The 18,757-nt window shown below is 44.2% G+C and overlaps 1 protein-coding gene and 1 long non-coding RNA gene across 10 annotated transcripts in view; one reads left to right on the forward strand and one right to left on the reverse strand.

Annotated features, from left to right (window-relative positions):
* Ppfibp1 (PPFIA binding protein 1) overlaps positions 1 to 18,757 on the forward strand; it is a 152,909-nt gene that overhangs the window by 131,893 nt on the left and 2,259 nt on the right. For 3 of the 9 annotated variants that reach the window (XM_052719320.1, XM_052719317.1, XM_052719322.1), the window contains 13 exons: positions 175 to 238; positions 573 to 602; positions 3,983 to 4,154; positions 4,612 to 4,644; positions 6,761 to 6,908; positions 7,183 to 7,311; positions 8,875 to 9,025; positions 9,735 to 9,846; positions 9,954 to 10,042; positions 14,323 to 14,445; positions 14,985 to 15,110; positions 16,095 to 16,283; positions 18,484 to 18,663. In XM_052719320.1, coding sequence (XP_052575280.1) covers positions 175 to 238; positions 573 to 602; positions 3,983 to 4,154; positions 4,612 to 4,644; positions 6,761 to 6,908; positions 7,183 to 7,311; positions 8,875 to 9,025; positions 9,735 to 9,846; positions 9,954 to 10,042; positions 14,323 to 14,445; positions 14,985 to 15,110; positions 16,095 to 16,283; positions 18,484 to 18,663 — 1,546 coding nt within the window. The remainder of the gene's footprint in view (positions 1 to 174; positions 239 to 572; positions 603 to 3,982; positions 4,155 to 4,611; positions 4,645 to 6,760; positions 6,909 to 7,182; positions 7,312 to 8,874; positions 9,026 to 9,734; positions 9,847 to 9,953; positions 10,043 to 14,322; positions 14,446 to 14,984; positions 15,111 to 16,094; positions 16,284 to 18,483; positions 18,664 to 18,757) is intronic. The other 6 variants (XM_052719319.1, XM_052719321.1, XM_052719324.1 and 3 more) reach the window with 3 other exon arrangements.
* LOC128098339 (uncharacterized) lies at positions 10,272 to 14,315 on the reverse strand. Its single transcript, XR_008214215.1, has 2 exons — positions 13,141 to 14,315; positions 10,272 to 11,708 (listed from the first exon to the last, which is right to left on the reverse strand). It is a non-coding gene; the product is annotated as an uncharacterized LOC128098339 (long non-coding RNA).

Below are 18,757 nucleotides of genomic sequence, written 5' to 3' on the forward strand. Positions count from 1 at the left end.
CTAAATGCTGCAATTTACTTAAGCACTTAAGTGTTTGCTTGGATCCAGATTTTCTTTTATTACCAAGATTCAACCCCCAGACAGTTTTTAGTTTCCTTCTAAGATGATCTGCTTAGACACAGGCACCAGAGTCAACTTACTGTTAATTCTATTTATCATTGTCTCTGTTGTTAGAACTTCGAGTCTGCAAAAATCCAGCAGCCTGGGCAACCTGAAGAAAGGAACATCAGATGGCATGGTAGTTTTGTTCTTTTTTCCTCCCTCCCCACTTTTCCTTGTTACCCTGAGAAGAAAGGACTGAGGGATGGATCTTTATTTTAATTTGCACAGGGGAAAAAATCATTTTAGGATGAGCTTGTGGTTTCTCTGATGGGAAATTACTACCATAGTACAGTTAATGACAGATATTGAGAATGAATATAGAAGACCGAAAGTACATAAATGAAAGGCTGAGACAAATAAAACATTGTAGGAAGTAAATACAAGTAAGATTTTGTGGAAGTATATATGACAACTGAATGTATATTAGGATTTTACAGTAGCTTTCCTTAAATGTCATTGTTTTTGAACAGGAAAAGGAGTCTATCCAGAAGCCTTCAGAGGTAATTTTTATATCTGAATCAAAGTATAAAAATCTTTTGAATTTTATGACTTGTAAGTTGAGTAAATGTCCCCAGTCCAGGAGACCAAGGCTGTCAGAGCCTCCAAAGCATTATGCTAGGTGCAGAAAGCCGGCTGGGAAGGTCATGTGCACACCCCTGTGTCTCAGGGAAGTGTGTGGCATGAGTGTGTCTACAGAGAAGGCTGCAGAGAGGTGGAGTGTGCAGTGTGAGTGTGTCTACAGAGAAGACTGCAGAGAGGTGGAGTGTGCAGTGTGAGTGTGTACAGAGAAGGCTGCAGAGAGGTGGAGTGTGCAGTGTGAGTGTGTGCAGAGAAGGCTGCAGAGAGGTGGAGTGTGCAGTGTGAGTGTGTGTAGAGAAGGCTGCAGAGAGGTGGAGTGTGCAGTGTGAGTGTGTGCAGAGAAGGCTGCAGAGAGGTGGAGTGTGCAGCGTGAGTGTGTGCAGAGAAGGCTGCAGAGAGGTGGAGTGTGCAGTATGAGTGTGTCTACAGAGAAGGCTGCAGAGAGGTGGAGTGTGCAGCGTGAGTGTGTATAGAGAAGGCTGCAGAGAGGTGGAGTGTGCAGTGTGAGTGTGTGCAGAGAAGGCTGCACAGAGGTGGAGTGTGCAGTGTGAGTGTGTATAGAGAAGGCTGCAGAGAGGTGGAGTGTGCGGCGTGAGTGTGTGCAGAGAAGGCTGCAGAGAGGTGGAGTGTGCAGTGTGAGTGTGTGCAGAGAAGGCTGCACAGAGGTGGAGTGTGCAGTGTGAGTGTGTGCAGAGAAGACAGCAGAGAGAATTGTGCAGTGTGAGTGTGTGCAGAGAAGGCTGCAGAGAGGTGAGTGTGCAGTATGAGTGTGTCTACAGAGAAGGCTGCAGAGAGGTGGAGTGTGCAGCGTGAGTGTGTATAGAGAAGGCTGCAGAGAGGTGGAGTGTGCAGTGTGAGTGTGTGCAGAGAAGGCTGCACAGAGGTGGAGTGTGCGGCGTGAGTGTGTATAGAGAAGGCTGCAGAGAGGTGGAGTGTGCGGCGTGAGTGTGTGCAGACAAGGCTGCAGAGAGGTGGCTGTGGGGAAAGAGTGGAATGAGGAGGCGCCGAGGGGCTTTGGCTGTAGGACGGTGGCAGTGTTTTTGAACTAGATGGGGTGGGTATGATTCAGAGAAGTGCTAAATGCCACTGAGTTACTTACTTTAAAAAGTTCATTTTAGTCAAGAGGTGGTGGTGTAAGCCTTTAATCTCAGCACTAGAGAGGCAGAGGCAGAAGGTCCTCTGAGTTTGAGTTCCAGGACAGCCAGGGCTACACAGAGAAACCATGTCTGGAAAAACAAACAACAACAGCAACAACAAAAAGGTTAGTTTTGAGGGCTGGAGAGATGATGGCTCAGTGGTTAAGAGCACTGCTTCTCCAGAGGACCTGAGTTCAGTTCACAACACCCACATGGCTGTTTACAACCCTCTATAATTGTAGTCCCGTGGATTTCAGTGCCCTCTTCTGGTGTGCAGACGTACATGCAGACAAAACACCTATATACATAACATAAATACATAAATAAATCTTTCTTTTTTTAAGTTAATTTTGAGTTAGGCATGGTGACACATACTTATATTCCAAGCACTTGGGAGGCAGAGGCAGGTGGATCTCTGTGAGTTTGAGGCCAGCCTGGTCTACAGAGCAAGATCCAGAACAGGCACCAAAACTACACAGAGAAACCCTGTCTCGGAAAACTTTAAAAAAAAACAAACCAGAACCACAAACTTAACAGAACTTCTAAGAAATAGGGGTGGGGCATTGCTTGAGAATGTGGTAATGGAGGGGCTTCAAGTGACTGTGAAACTTGGGTTATTCTGGGGGCGGAGAGACAGCTCGGTGGTAAAGTGAAGACTCTGTGAGCATGAGGACCCGAGCTCAGATCCCAGTAACTACCTAAGGTGCCTGTCCTACGCTGCCGGGAGATCTCGGGGCCGGAGGGTCCCTGGGACTGGCCAGCCAGTCTAGTCAGTCAGTGGGCTCCAGGTTCCGTGAGAGACTGTCTCAAAAAATACAGTGAGGAGAAATAGAAGACACCCAACCTTGAGCCTCCATATACACACATGAACATGTGTACCTGACATGCATACATTATTATTTACATATGGACGTGCAAAGCCTACATATAGAGCAAGTGCAGGCCACTATGCTATGGTCTCAGACTAGTTCCCAGGCTGCCCCTGACTAGGGTGTAAGTATTGGGTAGTCATAAAACGAACGTTTCAGTAAAAAAAAAAAAGAAAAAGTTAATTTTGGGACATTGAGATGTTTCCAGGGGTGAAGGCATTTGCCGTCAAGCCCAATAGCTTAGCTTAAACCCCCAGGGTATTCAGGTAGAAGGCGAGAATAACTCCCACAAGTCATGCACTGACCTCTACACACATGTGTTGTGGCACATGCACCCTCACACATGCACATAGGCACACATACACATAAGTAAATAAATAAATATTTTTTAAAAGTTCACCTCCATCTGTTATTAGAAAACCAACCTGTGATGTTAGAGCCATGTGCTGTGGTCATCTTTGTGACCACAGCTGCCTTCCCCAGGTCCTGCAAAAAGCCTTTCGATCACCAGCTGGCCAGTTCCAGTCCTGACTGTCGGCTCCGAGTGCCTGAGTCCTTAGAGATGGAACTGGCCAAAAACAGTCAGTGGACACAGCTGTCACTCAGGTCCTTTTCAACCCTTTGTTCAGTAAATGATGAATTTGTCAGTGTTAAGAGACAAGTGTTAGTTATCTGCAGATAGTGACTGTATTGTGCATGTAGACTTTGAGTTAGTGTAGTCAGCCATCCTTTGACCTTTCAGCAGCTCTGTAAAACAAAAGCAGAAAGCAGGTGTTAGAAAAGAAATGCAACCTCTCTCAGTGATACTGAGAAATGTTCTTTATGAGCTTAATGGCTGACACAAAGTTGGAATGAGAAGAATGTAAGATAACTGAGTAGGATCTCCTCATTGTGTTTGAAAGCATGTGCACTGGCTGCTTTGTGGGCTTGCCCTAGGCTTCTATTGCTGTAGTGGTGATTTAGGGATGTAAACCCATTTATAGCTCTGCGTCATACTTGCATCCTGGGTATGGATGTCTTCACTGCATGTCTTGAAGGAATGAGGCGGATGGAATTTAATTGTTTTTTAAAGCTGTCTTAAATATTTAAAGTGACAAATGTATTGATTGTAGATGGAGTTAGAAGTGTTCACTGTGTTGCTGTTTATTGCTTAGGCTTTCTTAATGTGTCACTTGACGTTGGTCTTAGTGTGTTCCTTCAGTGGTCTGTCCAGTGATGTGGCATTGAGTTGAGCCCAGCCTCCTGTCCTAAGGATTATGCATCCTAACACTCAGTTACCTCCTCATCACCCCTCAGGATAAAGCTCCACACGACAGCCGCACCTTTGGGACCCTGCCTCCCAAGGTTCCTGGACATGATGCCTCCATGGATGACAACCCCTTTGGCACTCGAAAAGCCAGGTCCTCCTTTGGCCGAGGCTTTTTTAAAATCAAAAGTAACAAGAGGACAGCAAGTGCACCAAACCTTGGTATGTGTGGCAAGGATACCTCGGTCCTGACCTTCCGGACGGAGGGGAAGGCTTGGTTCCACCCATCTTTTGTTCATCTGTGGATACAATTCTCTTTCTCAGAAAGGAAGGTGAATGCCTTGGGGGCGGGGGATGTTAGCAAAAATGCTTCCATGGATTTAATTTTCAGTGTGAAGTTAGCTCTTACCCCATTCTGTCCAGTGATATAAATAGCAAAATGAAATCATCCTACCCCTGTGGTAGTCTGTGACTTTGTGTAGACAGTCTCCCCTCTGTGGTGGTGGGATGAATGAGTCCCCATGGATGATCCTGTACAGTTTGTATAGTCTTAGTGCATGCATGCATTCCTCCTATGGGCATTGCCTTGGAGGGAGGAGTCTGATCTATTTCATTTTGTCATCCCTGTGTTCTCTCCCTTGGGCTGCGTGTGTTGTGTGCGTTGTTGGGATACCTGAAGATCGTAAACGAAGTGCCAGTGCACCCACCTTAGGTACCGTACCCCTGCATGCCAGCTTTCACCAGTGCTGAATTCCAAGCCATCTAATCCCCACTCTTGGCCTCTGTGGTCTCTACCAAGCAAGCTGGCTGCAATCAGAAAATGTAGTCTGTTCCAGAATATTCCTTCATCTTTGGCTAAAACAGACTCCATGGAGACTTTGCTTCTGAGCCTACATGCTGTTTTAACCAGTGCTATTGATACTTTTTAAGTAGCTCTGAGAGGCCCTAGAAATGCCCAGCAGCCTGCAGGGTGCAGGGCTGGAATGAACCGGTGTCATACATCCCAGCTCCCCGCACCCATGACTGAACCATCACCCACCAACTCTCCTTCCTCTTTCATGTGTTCATTTTCCCAGCCTCCCTCCAAAACATGTGCTGCCAGGCAGGAGCTGACTTACTGCTCTTGGAGGAACATTCCGGAGATTTTATTACTTTGGTGTTGGGGATATTTAGTGATGACAGAGGTGACTTCACATGGTATCTGAGGAGTCTCCATCAGAGTGCTTTTAAGAGAAGTTCATTCTGTCTCCCTGTGGGAAATAGTGTGAAAAAAGTCTCCAAATAAATAAATAAATAAATAAATAAATAAATAAAAGAAGTATGATGCTTTTCAAAATGAGTTGGGCTAGGAACATTTTCAGGGTACCCATACCACTGTGGCTGTGGAGTGAGAGTGGATAGAGCCCCCTGGGTTTCCCTGAGGCTGTCACGTTGTATACATACCCAGTTGTTGACACACATGTCCTTGCAGAGTGAGGTCATTCTCTTTGGAGCCTGAAGTGTTTGCAGTGAGCGCTGGCTCTACAGACTAAACTCTTCTAGCTGGACAGCTACATTCAGCTACTCCTGGGTCTCTCTAGGGCAGTAGCCAATGCTTGTAGGCCGGTGCTGCTTATTGTAACCTGTAGTCACAGCTCTGCTTCACAGAAAATTCAACTTCTGCAACCTCTGCAAACCCTTCTGAGACCTTTTCCTCGTTTGTTTGAACAAGTGTTATCTTCCTTTATAAATGTGAAGTTGACATTTTGGACCACAGCAGTCCTGTCTTTGCTTGTGGCTGTCCTTCAGGAATGGACAGTTGGTAGAGCTCACATCATGCATGTGTGGGTCTGCAGTGGCAAGTGTGGTGCGGCTCTTTCAAAGCCAAGTCAAGAAAGACTGATTTTACATCCAAGGAAAACCTCACATTGTTCTCTCAGCAGCCAATATGTGATTAGGCTAGGAGTATTGCCCCCTTGAGACAGGTTCTCAGCTACAGCCTGGTCTGGCCTTGGACTCCTGAGTGCTGGGATTTAATGGGTGTGCACCACCATATTGGTGATTGCTCGTCCTCTGTAACTGATGTGATCTAAATGGCAAAGGAGAAGGAGTGTTAAGAAGAAAATGACATAGAATTTGAATTCAGTAGCAAATAAAATTTGAGAGAAGACTTTCAGGGAAACTAGAGGGTTTGATAAATCCCCTGTGTCCTTGGCACATTAAATTGGGACTCTGCGTAGTCTGCGGGTATGGGGCTGGTGAGTGAGGTTGGGCTCAGAGGTTTGGGTGCCATCTGTCTATGAAAATCAAGCCAGCCTTCAGAGCTGAACTTAGAACAGGGGAGCTCACTGCAAGCCTGAAGAGGCAACTAAGCAGAGTCTTGGTGTAAAATGCAGGAAGGATAGAAGATGGCAGGAAGGGGGTGGTGACCATGGAGACTGTAGAGGCTAGCTGGGCCAACACCAGGTTAGGCATAAGCTCATCACGAACTTACATCAGGAATGTAACAGTTCTGAGACATTCTATTTTAAAGAGTCCCACATTGTAGCCCACATTTATCTCACAATCAGTTCTCTTGTGTCAGCCTCCAGGTGGTGGATTTACATGTGTGTACTGCCACACCGACTCTGCCACACATTTTTAATCTCAAAGGGGTGACTGTAAGCTGATTAACTTTGTGCAGGAGAGTAGGCTGTAGAGAACATACACTTACATGCATTTTTCATACTTAAGGGCACTCTTTGTAAATCACTGGTTTATAGACCCAAAGAATAGTTCTTAAGGGGCTAAAACCAAGAAGGTTAATATTTAGTTATATTCACATGGTCTTTATTCTATCCTTGGGATAGCTGAGACAGAAAAGGAGATAGCTGAGCACCTAGATTTGGCTGGCACATCTCGGCCGAAAGGTTCACAGGGGACCAGTCCTTTCCAGATGTCTCCGCCATCTCCAGATTCCAAAAAGAAGTCCAGAGGCATCATGAGACTCTTTGGGAAGTAAGTGGAAGGAAGGGCAGGTGGAGTACCTGACTCCTGTGTTGCTCAGTGCAGGGGATAATGGGAGGATTGGCTGGCAATGGGCACTGAATCCTAAGGCTTCATGGAAGGAAGACTGATTTGGGATTCATTAACTCATTGGGCCTTGGCTAACGTTTAAATTCAAATACCTGGGCTAATGACATACAAAACAAACAACAAAAAACCACTATGATTAACCATCAAAGCAGAGGCCTCCTCAGGTCTAACACGACCGTGTGTGTTGTGTCTTCAGACTCAGGAGAAGCCAGTCGACAACGTTCAACCCAGATGACATGTCCGAACCCGAATTCAAAAGAGGAGGGACAAGGGCAACTGCAGGCCCCAGGCTTGGTTGGTCTCGAGATTTAGGGCAGTCCAACAGGTAAGAACACCTGTGAGGTCACTACTGCTGGTGTCCTGGCTTACTGCTGTGCCTGGTAGGAGTGGTCCTGTTCGTCAGTGGCTGATGACAACTGTGTTGGTGAGGGCTGTGTGAGCATGTGAGGTTTCGGGAACATGGACACTTCAGTGGTCCTTGGGCTTAATGTTTAATGTGGGGAGCCCCTGGAAGCATAGTCTTCTAAAGATGGGGCAACCTAGTGGTTAGGACTGGGCCTAAGGGCTGGGCTGGTGGCTTAGTAGCAGAGACCTTGTCAGCATACTTGGGGTCCTGGGTTCCAACCTCAGAACTAAGAGGTGGGAGTGGGGTGGGGGTGGGGCGATAAAAATTGTGTTCTAGAGTCCAACCTCTCAGACTTGCTCTCTGGCCTCATTGGCCACCAGCCAAATGACCTTGATCTGTGGCTTCCACATTCTGCACCTACCCCAAGGGTAAGGATTGAGTTGATATGGGTCAAGTATCTGTCAAATAACAGCTGATCAATAAACATTAGCCATTGGTGCAGTCTTTGAAAGTACTTAAAGACACATTCTATCAGAATTCCTGGGCTTATCAAGACCATACGTTGTTCTACCAAATAAGAAAATAAATGCCTCATTACACTGGATGGGGGAAAAGGCTGCACAATGTTTCATCATTAGGACTCCAAGAGCTTTCCTTGTGCTTTGTTGATGGCAGAACCAGTTTGGAGCCAACTGTACTGACCTCCTGAGTGTAAGAGGGTGGGGTTGGCAAGCACCAAGGTGTTGATGCTGAGCCTTTTAAAAGAATAATCAGCTGGAAATAGACGCTCCCACACAGGTGGAGCCCTGGACACAGGTTTCATCAAGAAGTTCCCTTTGGCCTTCAGATAACAGATGTTCTCACTTGCCATATGTTCTCAAGCACAATAAAGAACTCCCTTGTGCTATTAAAAAAAAAAATGTTTTGTCATGTGCACACTGGGGTCTGTGCATGTGCGTGCTCTCTCTCTCTCATACACACACACACACACACACACACACACACACACACACACACACACACTATGAATTTTTTTTTAATTTAGCTATGTCACCCTTATATTTTTTCTTTCAAGCTACAAAACTGTGTAAGTGAAAGAAAATACAAACTTTATTTGGAGAGTCCCTTCCTGTACTTAGCAGGAGTATATTATATTATCTTCTTGGTGATCTCTGCCAGAGAGAAACCATAATTCTGCCAGAGTGAATTCATATTAGACTTGAATTTCTTTCTGCCAAGTCGAGTGTTTCCTTTGGGAGTATGCTCTTTGAATAGTATCGTTTGAATCTGACTTATATGGCTCATCTCGGTGTTTTTCTATAGAGTGAGTTCTTAGTAGCTCCCATTGATCCTTTTGCAGTTTCCTTTGAATTGAAAACAGGGATTTTAGAAGGTAATTTACCAATCTTGTACAGAAAATTAGGTTTTTCTTGGTTAAATGTGCATCACCATGGAAATTCCATATGGATTGTACACACAGTTGCTCAGTATGGGCAGTTAAGCGTCAAGACTGGCTTAGGGTTATTGTGTATTTTCCCACAGTGACCTGGATATGCCATTTGCCAAATGGACCAAGGAGCAAGTGTGCAGTTGGCTAGCAGAGCAAGGCTTGGGGTCCTACCTGAGTTCTGGCAAGCACTGGATTATATCTGGCCAGACACTTTTGCAGGCTTCTCAACAAGACCTGGAGAAGGTAACTGCTTCTGTTTTGTTTGTGCACATGAAGAAGGGAATGTGGGTGTAGTTGGGGATCTAACTCAGTGGTACAGTGCTTGTCAGGCATGTGTGAGACCCAAGGTCCAATCCCCAGCAGCACCCACCCCTATCCCCGGCCAGAGTATGAGTCCTTAACTATTCTAAAACAAAGCAGTGTGAGTGGAACCCGTATTACTACTCTTGAAAAAGTATTAGCTTATGTAGTTATATAGCTGTTATATATAATGAATAGACCTCATATCATGAATAGAGCTCATATGTCTCAGTCATTTTGTAGACTACATTGACTTATCTTTTCAATGTAATATATGCAACTCAATTTTACTTCACAAAAGAATATTCTGTATTTTATGTTGTAATTATTAAACATTTGTATACAAAATAGGAGTAAAATCCCCATTACACATTCAACATTTTCCTTTTTACAAATAAAATAAATTCCTAGGCAATATCTAACATTCTACTCAGCCCATTGTGGTAGACTTGGGCCTTTTCTTCAGCAATGTTGTATTGGCCCAAGGTTCATACTATAATTTAACATAGAATGGGTTTATTAGCCTGAGGTAGTATTTTAACTTAATACAGAGCTGTTCTTGAAGTACAGCTTCATTGTGGAGGATTCTGCATTCTTTGCTGGTAGGTCCAGCACTGATGGGTAGAATTCTAAGGTTCTGTTTATTGTTCAGGAGCTTGGCATCAAGCATTCACTGCATCGCAAGAAGCTCCAGCTGGCCCTGCAGGCCCTGGGATCTGAAGAAGAGACCAACTATGGAAAGCTGGACTTCAACTGGGTCACTAGTAAGAGGCTCTTATGGGTGAAGAAGAATAAATATTGTCGAATTTTCTCCTTGATCAAGAAATAGGCATTTTGTAGCATGGTAATGACACTGGCTTTTCTTCTTTAGGATGGCTGGATGATATTGGCCTCCCTCAGTACAAGACCCAGTTTGATGAAGGGCGGGTGGATGGTCGGATGCTGCATTACATGACTGTGGTAAGTGGCTCTCTATTTTAGGTGTTTCCTGAGAAGTTGATGTTGTAGGATTTGGCAATTGGTACAGCTTTGAGATAATTTGAAACCCAATTTAAGCCAGCAAAACTAAATTTAGCCTAATGTTGCGGACTGGGTCTCAGTAGGAACACCAGACCGAGGGAGAACAGGTCGAAGGTACTCAGGATAAGTGGGATTCGGCGAATGACAGACAGACACAGACACGAGAGTATGCTGTGAAACTGCTGCAATTTTACTCAGATCAAGCAGTGTTTTTTATACAATCATTTGAGGAAACATGGCAATCGGCCAGTGGGGCGATAGACATAGAATTAACAATGTGGTCACACAATTTTCTCAGAATGATTAACGGATCTCATGAGTACAGGTGTTATTTTCTCTTTTGTGGTCCCTCATCCAGAGAACATTACGGCCCTAGCTGAAGTTTTCCTTCTATGTAATTATTAGACCTTTGCTTTGTATCAAAATTAAACCCTTCCCACCATCGTTCTAACCATGGTTTCATTTGTGTGAAAATATTTAACCTTTGCTTGCAGGTGAGAAGGCACCAGGGAGGTTGGGACCTAGCTAGTCTTTCCATGAACTGTAACTTATGCCATTCTGTTTTCATACTATTATGATTCACCCATTGGTTCCCATGTTTATCATAAGCTCCCGTAAAGGGCAATGGCTCCAAATAATTATTATATCTAGGATTAAAGTTAGGGGGTTGCCACCACCGACCCTTGATGAGAAACTCTATTTGTCCCTTGATAATTCTTGTAGGACTGGCTAGTTCCTGTAACTGCTTCCTTGCAGCTGCTGTTGGCTGCGCGTGTGGATTGCATATGAGTTCCTGGACTTTTACTTTCCTCTCTCCTCGCTAGAATCTTCGTCCCTCTGAGTCATAAGTTCTTTTTGCTCTAAATCATTCATAAATTCCCCCAAACTTCTAGGACCCTCTTTAACTGTTTGCCTAAAAGCTTGAATTATAGGTGGGGGTATTGAGGCCACTTTTGAGGAATCATTATTCTCTTTATGGGGCACATCAGGAACATTGAGAGCTAACTCCCTGAAATCAATACACAAGGAAACAGCAATAGTCACAGCTGCAAAGAGAAAAAAAGCAGAATGCCAGCCAGCCTCTGCAAGCAGATTTTGCGTGGTTCCGTGTAGCCTGGCACCATGATTCGGGCAGATTGATAAGGGGTCGCTGGGGGCATAGACCCGAGGGCCTCAAGCCCCCATTTCCCACGTAACCACCTCATCCAAGGCATTTGTCACGCGGGCGACACCGTCGTGGGCGTGGCAGCCTAAGCTATCTACAGGTTTGATGTAGTCAATAAATTCTGAAGTGCACATTGTGAATGTTTGCGTTTTGTGATATGTGAATTATATCTCTTAGAGAGGAGTGAAGACCTGGTCATTTCTGTATTACCCTTTGTCCTGGCATTCACAAGGCCTGGCCTCCTCCTTTGCCTTCCTTTACATAACTTCCCTGAAACGCTTCTCACTTCAGATCAGTCCCATGAGGCGAGAGTTACTGGGGTGAAGGAGAGGAGGGGAGGCCTTGGCACAATTTCCTTCTCATTGGATATTTCTAGTCTTGCAGCCAGTGTATAGAAAGACCATTCCCTACTTAGAGCAGCAGGGAGATGGATTCCAGAACCTTGTTCTAGATTCCATAGTAGGATCAATGTTTCACATGAGATACTTTTATTTGAAGAGCATTTTGTAAACTAGGCAGCCCCACAGGTATTATCTTTGTTAAATAAGTGGAAATTAACCTGGTAAGTCCATAAAGATTTCTCACTGAAATTTGGGCTCAGCTCATAGGGTTTGTGTTCTTTTATCATTGAACCAAAGTACTTTCAAGCTTGGTTGCATGAACAGCCCTAAAGAGTTTGGCACGTTTTATAGTCACTGTCTTTTTTTAAAGCACGTATTCCTGGATGCTCAATTCTCAGATAACCCTTTAAGTTAGTATTATTATCCTCTCAATCCTTAAGATGAGGAAACAAGGAATTGAGAGGTTCCCATAGTTACTAAGTGGTAGGGTGTCAGAGAGAATTTAAACCCAGGCTGGTTCAGGGTCCTTCTCTTAATAGCTCACTGTTCCACCTATGAGAGATAGAGTGACATTGGACTTGCCTCTGTCCATGCCCATGGGGTGTGATGGGTCAGATGTTCCATCGGAATTTGAGCAACTTCATACTTAAAAACCACAGGAAGCATGTGCAAGATCTTTATGCCTGAACGACACTGAATCACCCAGGAAGGTGTGATCTTGAGTCCCAAGTCAAAAGTCCCTCTTAGAATGTGGTCCCCTGCATTGGCTCCAGGAACAGAAAAAGGATCTGGCTGGGAAACTGGCAAAAACTAGGAAGTAACATGCCAATCTGGGAGTCAGTGAGATGGCTGGGCAGGTCACAGTGCTTGCTGTTCTAGCCGGATGACCCAAGTCCTGTCCCTGTGACCCATGGAAACCCTGTGACCCATGGCAAGGTGGACGGCGAGAACTGGCTCTGCAAAGCTGTCCTCTAGTCTCCACGTGTGTGCTTGAGTCCCTCCATACACGCCGTACACATGCACTAGTGATAATAACAAATAAGCCCTAAAGTTAGCAAAAGCTGAATGAAACCTGTACTTTGTTTTATCTTTAATTAGTTAGTTTCTTAATTTTGATGTGTGCCACACTTTCATAAAATGTGACTATCAGGAGAAACTATAAAATGTACATAGAACTCTACACTATCTAGAAATCCTTGTTTAAGTCTAAAATTATTTTAAAATATTTATTTATTTGCTTTTTCTATTTTTTATTTTTTTGGAATGGGATCTCACTGTGTAGCTTCTGGCTGTCTTGGAACTCACAGAGATCTGCCTGCCTCTGTCTTCTGAGTGCTGGGATTACAGGCATGCACTGCAATGCCCAGACTTAAAAGGCTTTTTTGTTGTTGTTGTTTTCTTTTGTTTTACAAGATTTTATTTATTATGTACACAGTGTTCTGTGTGTATGCTTGCACACCAGAAGAGGGCACCAGATCTCATTACAGATGATTATGAGCCACCATGTGGTTGCTGGGAATTGAACTCAGGACCTCTGGAAGAGCAGGCAGTGCTCTTAACCTTTGAGCCATCTCTCCAGCCCTTTAAAAAGGGTTTTAAAGTAAAGCAATCCTTGTAAAAATTCTTCAGATATATTTTCAGAAGTATACATTTAGATGTTTCCTAATCTGATAGACTTTAGTTAAATGAAAGTAGCCTATACTTGAAATGTTTGGAATGAGTATCGCAATTTTAGATTAATATATGTTAAATGCTTTTTCTAATTTATTGTAAGATACTAATTTTAATAAATTAATCCTACAAAAATTTAGGAAATAACTTTTGCTCAGTAGCCTCAAGGATAAACCACTAACTTTTTATTTTTACTCTTAAAAACATTTTTATAGTAAGTTAATTTCTTTGACTTTTTTTTTTTCACGAGAAATGTGTTATCAGTAAGATATGCTGTGTGCCTACATGGGCAGCCCTCTGCTTATTCTCTGGGTGTGTTTAGAAGATTTATCTCGGCACTGCCCTGAAATCACCTACTGCTGAAATAATTTGTTTAGGTGTGTTGGGCATGTTTGAAATTACTCTTTAGGGCCTCAGACTGCCCAAAGAATTTCCTTGAAGAAGTTGAATGGTAATATGTTGAAACTTAAACGTCTTAATTTCTTTTCTCTTTTACTATTACCCACACCTTGCACTGAGGGACATGATTTTTTCAACAGTCACCATGTCTGCTAGGTGAAGCAAATAACTCAGACCAGGAACTTTGCAGGCCAGGAAACTTGATCCTAAGTGAACATTGTGGCTCAGTGGTCTGCTGAGAGAAAGGGAAGGCTATGTGGCTGCTGACCTTCAAGTGTTTGAGTGTCTACTTTGCTTGCAGAGCGAGTTCTGGGGACTAAGGAGGAAAGAGGAATTCCTTGAGGCCCAGCACCACAGCACTCAATCTCAGCTGCTCTTGAGGTGGAAGCAGGGGGACCTTGAGTTGAGGTTAGCCTGGCTGCAAAGAGACTGTCCCTCCCTGCCCCCCAATAAATGTCAGGTTGTCTTTTGTAGTGACCAGTGGGTGCTTTTCAGAGCCCTGGTATGACGCTGTCCTACCAGAGCATCAGCAAGAGTGAGGAAGAGGTAGCAGGTTTGGGGGAAAATAGGAATTTGAGGCTCTAGGGAGGGTTTGTGGAGAACTGCTGTGGGCCAGCACAGTGAGCTCCTCACTTTTCCTGCAGGGTGACCTGCTGTCCCTGAAGGTTGTGAGCGTACTGCACCACCTCAGCATCAAAAGGGCCATCCAAGTCCTGAGGATCAACAACTTCGAGCCAAACTGCCTGCGGAGGCGGCCATCTGATGAGGTAGCGTTTCAGACAGGAAGTTTGCACACATGAACTTGACAGTCTGTCTGTGAAAACTCTTTCTCTTGGAAGCTGCAGAGAGAGCTGGTTTCCTTAGCCTAGATCCCGACTCACTGACTTCGTGGGCTTTGCTTTCTTGTGTCCCTCCCTGTTATTCCCATGAAGATTCCACTGAGTCACTGAGGCCACAGGTTGTTTCTCTGCGTCCTCCTGTTCATGGCTGTACTTTTTACTGCCACCTCAGGCCACAGAGTAAAATGTTACTGTAGATATTTCCACCTCAGGCCACAGAGTAAAATGTCACTGTAGATATTTCCTTTACCCTTTCTTACTACTGCATAAAAAAGCTTGAATCTGTGGTATAAGTTCTCTCAAAGAGCAGTCAAATTAGCAAACACTTGTTTTGCCTTTTCTTTGAATAGTTCATGGGACACCAGACAGTATGCTTTCCAGGCCAGACCTGTTAGACTGCATGTGTAGGTTTAGTATCTCAGTCCTGCCATCAGCATCTGAAGTATAATATGTGTTTGTTTTCACAGAACGGCATCACCCCATCTGAGGTCCAGCAGTGGACCAATCATCGTGTGATGGAGTGGCTACGCTCCGTGGACTTGGCAGAGTATGCCCCCAATCTCAGAGGCAGCGGTGTCCATGGAGGGCTCATGGTAAAGCTCTCTTCAGTTTGAAATTGACTGCTTGCTTGGTTTCCCTTAGTCCAAAGGGTGAACAGTCTTGATCTGAAATCTGCATTGCTTTAGAACCTGTGACTTTGGTGTTTCCACGTCACAAGTGGAACATTCTACGTGGTAGACCAGGCCTTGTGTACTGGAAGAATGGCATCAAGTTGTCATGAGGCTGTGCGTATACAAAGCATAAGTGAATCTGTGTTGCCACTTGGTCCTACCCCCAAGAGAAATCATTACTTCATGCTGATATTCCAGAATCTAAACGCTGGTTCCAGCGTTGTGGGAAGGGACGCTCACCCTGCAGCAGTTGTTTTTAGTGATCCTGAGGTGCCTGGTCCCAGCTCTCCTGTGTTTACGCTGGATCTCTCTTGGATACTACATCGTTGGTGTCTTTCTCTAAACTAGGTTTATGCCCGTTTCTTTTCACTGCTCTTTAGTATTGAATGACATGCAGCAGCCATCTCGCATACGATCATGGTTTTTAAACTCCTGTGCAGACACAGGCTGTATTTCTGCACATCAATGTTCCATGGTGGCTTTCAGAGGCAGCGGCAGCGTTCCAGACAGACTGCTGCACTGCGTCCCCTGAAGCCTGGCTTACACCACCAGTTTGCCCACTGACTCATGCACGCTGATGAGTCCAGGCTGGAGAGGCAGCTCAGAGCACTGGCTACTTTTGCAGAGGACCTGGGTTCAGTTCCCAGCACCAACATGGTGGCCAGTGACCATCTGTGACCCCTGTTCCAGAGGATCTGACACCTTCTTCTAGCCTCTGGGCACTGTACACATGTGGTATTCATACATACATGTAGGCAAATGCTTTTACACATAAAAAATAAATAAATCTAAAAAAAAAAAATCAAAGTCCTTGTCCTCAGCTGTACTTTTCCAAACAGTAAAGTACTTCCACTACAACTATGTATGACCTATGGTACCTTTTACCAATCCCAATTTTTCTTACAGGTTCTTGAGCCTCGTTTTAATGTGGAAACTATGGCTCAGTTATTGAACATTCCACCAAATAAAACCTTGTTGCGTAGACATTTGGCCACCCATTTCAACCTTCTGATTGGTGCTGAGGCCCAGCACCAGAAGCGAGATGCCATGGAGTTACCAGATTATGTACTGCTAACAGCTACTGCCAAAGTGAAGGTTGGTTCAAGTTTGTGGCATTTAATCATTGCGTGATGTTTGCAAAGGCTCCATTATTCCATTTTTTAAGATTTACTCAGTTTTATTAATGAGTTTAAAAGTCTATACACACACATATTTATGAATTTCAAGAGCAATTAAGGGACTGCATGTTTGAAATTTTCTGCTGAAGTCATTTATATTATTAGAGTTAAAGATCATGTTGGCTTCTGTCGTCAGTGTAGTGCCAAACCTCAGGACTATGACTTGGGCCCAATTTACCATTGCAGTGTTTTCGCTTTCCTGTTGGTAAATAGGTATAAGAGGAGGACTTAGGGTGGGAATAACTGAGTGGTGAACACATGCCTGGTAGGTATGAGGCCTGGGGTTGGTCTCCAGGGCTGCTAATAAGTAAATGACCAATAGAAAGGTTTCTTCTTGCACATATTACGACGGTTTCTCCTTGCATGTATTAGGAAGGTTTCTCCTTGTACATATTAGGGCAGTTTCTCTTTGCACATATTAGGACGGTTTCTCCATGCACATATTGGGAAGATTTCTCCATGCACATATTAGGACGGTTTCTCCATGTACATATTAGGACGGTTTCTCCATGCACATATTAGGACAGTTTCTCCTTGCATGTGTTAGAAGGTTTCTCCATGCACATATTAGGACGGTTTCTCCATGCACATATTGGGAAGATTTCTCCTTGCACATATTAGGACGGTTTCTCCATGCACATATTAGGACGGTTTCTCCATGCACATATTAGGACGGTTTCTCCATGCACATATTAGGACGGTTTCTCCATGCACATATTAGGACGGTTTCTCCATGCACATGTTAGGACGGTTTCTCCTTGCACATAGTAGGAAGGTTTCTCCTTGCACATGTTAGGACGGTTTCTCCTTGCACATGTTAGGACGGTTTCTCCTTGCACATAGTAGGAAGGTTTCTCCTTGCACATGTTAGGACGGTTTCTCCTTGCACATAGTAGGAAGGTTTCTCCTTGCACATGTTAGGACGGTTTCTCCATGCACATAGTAGGAAGTTTTCTCCTTGCACATAGTAGGAAGTTTTCTCCTTGCACATATTAGGAAGGTTTCTTCTGCATGTACATATTAAGAAGGTTTCTCCTTACATATATTAGGAGGCTTTTTCCTTACACATATTCAGCTTGTTTGGTTTATAAGTCAGAAAAATCTTAAGGAAAGAGTCAAAACCAGGGGTTGTTTTACCTGCCTGTCATCCCAGCATACAAGAGGCTGAGGCAGGAGGATTACAAATCCAGAGTTGGTCTGAGCTATGCATTAAGACCCTGGGGTGCTTTTTACTTACCAGAGTGTGTGGTTGTAGAAGATTACTTTTTCTTCTTTTGAGTTAGTCCTACATTAACTTGTCTGTATGTGTTATTTCTACATCCTTGATGTGAAGACAACTCATGAGTTCTCCCAGAAACATATGCCAAGCTCTCTTTGTTTGTTTTTACCCTGTCTGCTTTTGGATTCCTTTCTCCTTGGGGTCTGTGCAGTGACTAAGATGAAGTTTCTCTCCAAGAGTGTGAATTCCTTTACCACTCACCAGTCTTACTACGAAGCAGAATAGGCAAACAAAATAGTCACAGCTTTATTATTATCTGCCATCCCTTCTTCCCTCTTCCTTCCCTCTTCTCCATCCAACTTCAGATTGAACCTAGGGTCTTAATCATATTGGGCAAGTGCTCTACCATGACCTACACACCCCAGTCTGCCCCCTCCTTTTAATTTTTTTTTTTTTTAATTTTGAGTCAGGCTCTTATTAAGTTGCCCAGGCAGGCATGAAACCTGTGATTCTCCTGCCTCAGCTCCCAAGTAGCTGTGACTGCCGGCAGGCCTGTGCCGCTAGACCAGTTAGGGCCACTGTCCTTTACTGATCTTAGACTAAATAGCCCTGCAAAATTTGACTCATCCCTGAGAGGCAGTCTATTGTGTGAAGTTCAAAAGGATTTTGACATGTCCAGCCTGTGGCATAACAGTGAGATGCACCTTTTGAGAGTTATACCAAGATCATTTATGCATTGCTTGTGTGTCCAGGATACTTCTGGTCTTCTTGTGATCATTTGATCATCCAAGTTGTTTCCTTTGTGAGATGAAGTGAATAATTAACTTATACATGTTATTAGTCCTTTGTCATAGGAGTTTTATCAAATTTCTGGGTGTCTTTTTGTTTTGTTTTAAAGCCAAAGAAACTGACCTTTAGCAACTTTGGGAATCTGAGGAAGAAGAAGCATGAAGACGGAGAGGAATATGTTTGTCCAATGGACCTGGGCCAGGCATCGGGGAGTAGCTCCCAGAAGGGGTTGAGAGCTGGCTTGGACATGCGCCTGTATGAAGAGGATGATTTAGATCGGTTAGAGCAGGTAAGCCCTCAGACATGCCACGGAAGCTGTGCACACTGTCCCTCATGGAGTTTGCTGTCTTCACATGCCTGGAAATAAAAATAGCAAAGTATTC

The sequence above is a fragment of the Peromyscus californicus genome, unplaced genomic scaffold (assembly GCF_007827085.1).
Source record: "Peromyscus californicus insignis strain IS unplaced genomic scaffold, ASM782708v3 Scaffold_6__1_contigs__length_162567912, whole genome shotgun sequence".
Lineage (NCBI taxonomy): Eukaryota > Metazoa > Chordata > Mammalia > Rodentia > Cricetidae > Peromyscus > Peromyscus californicus.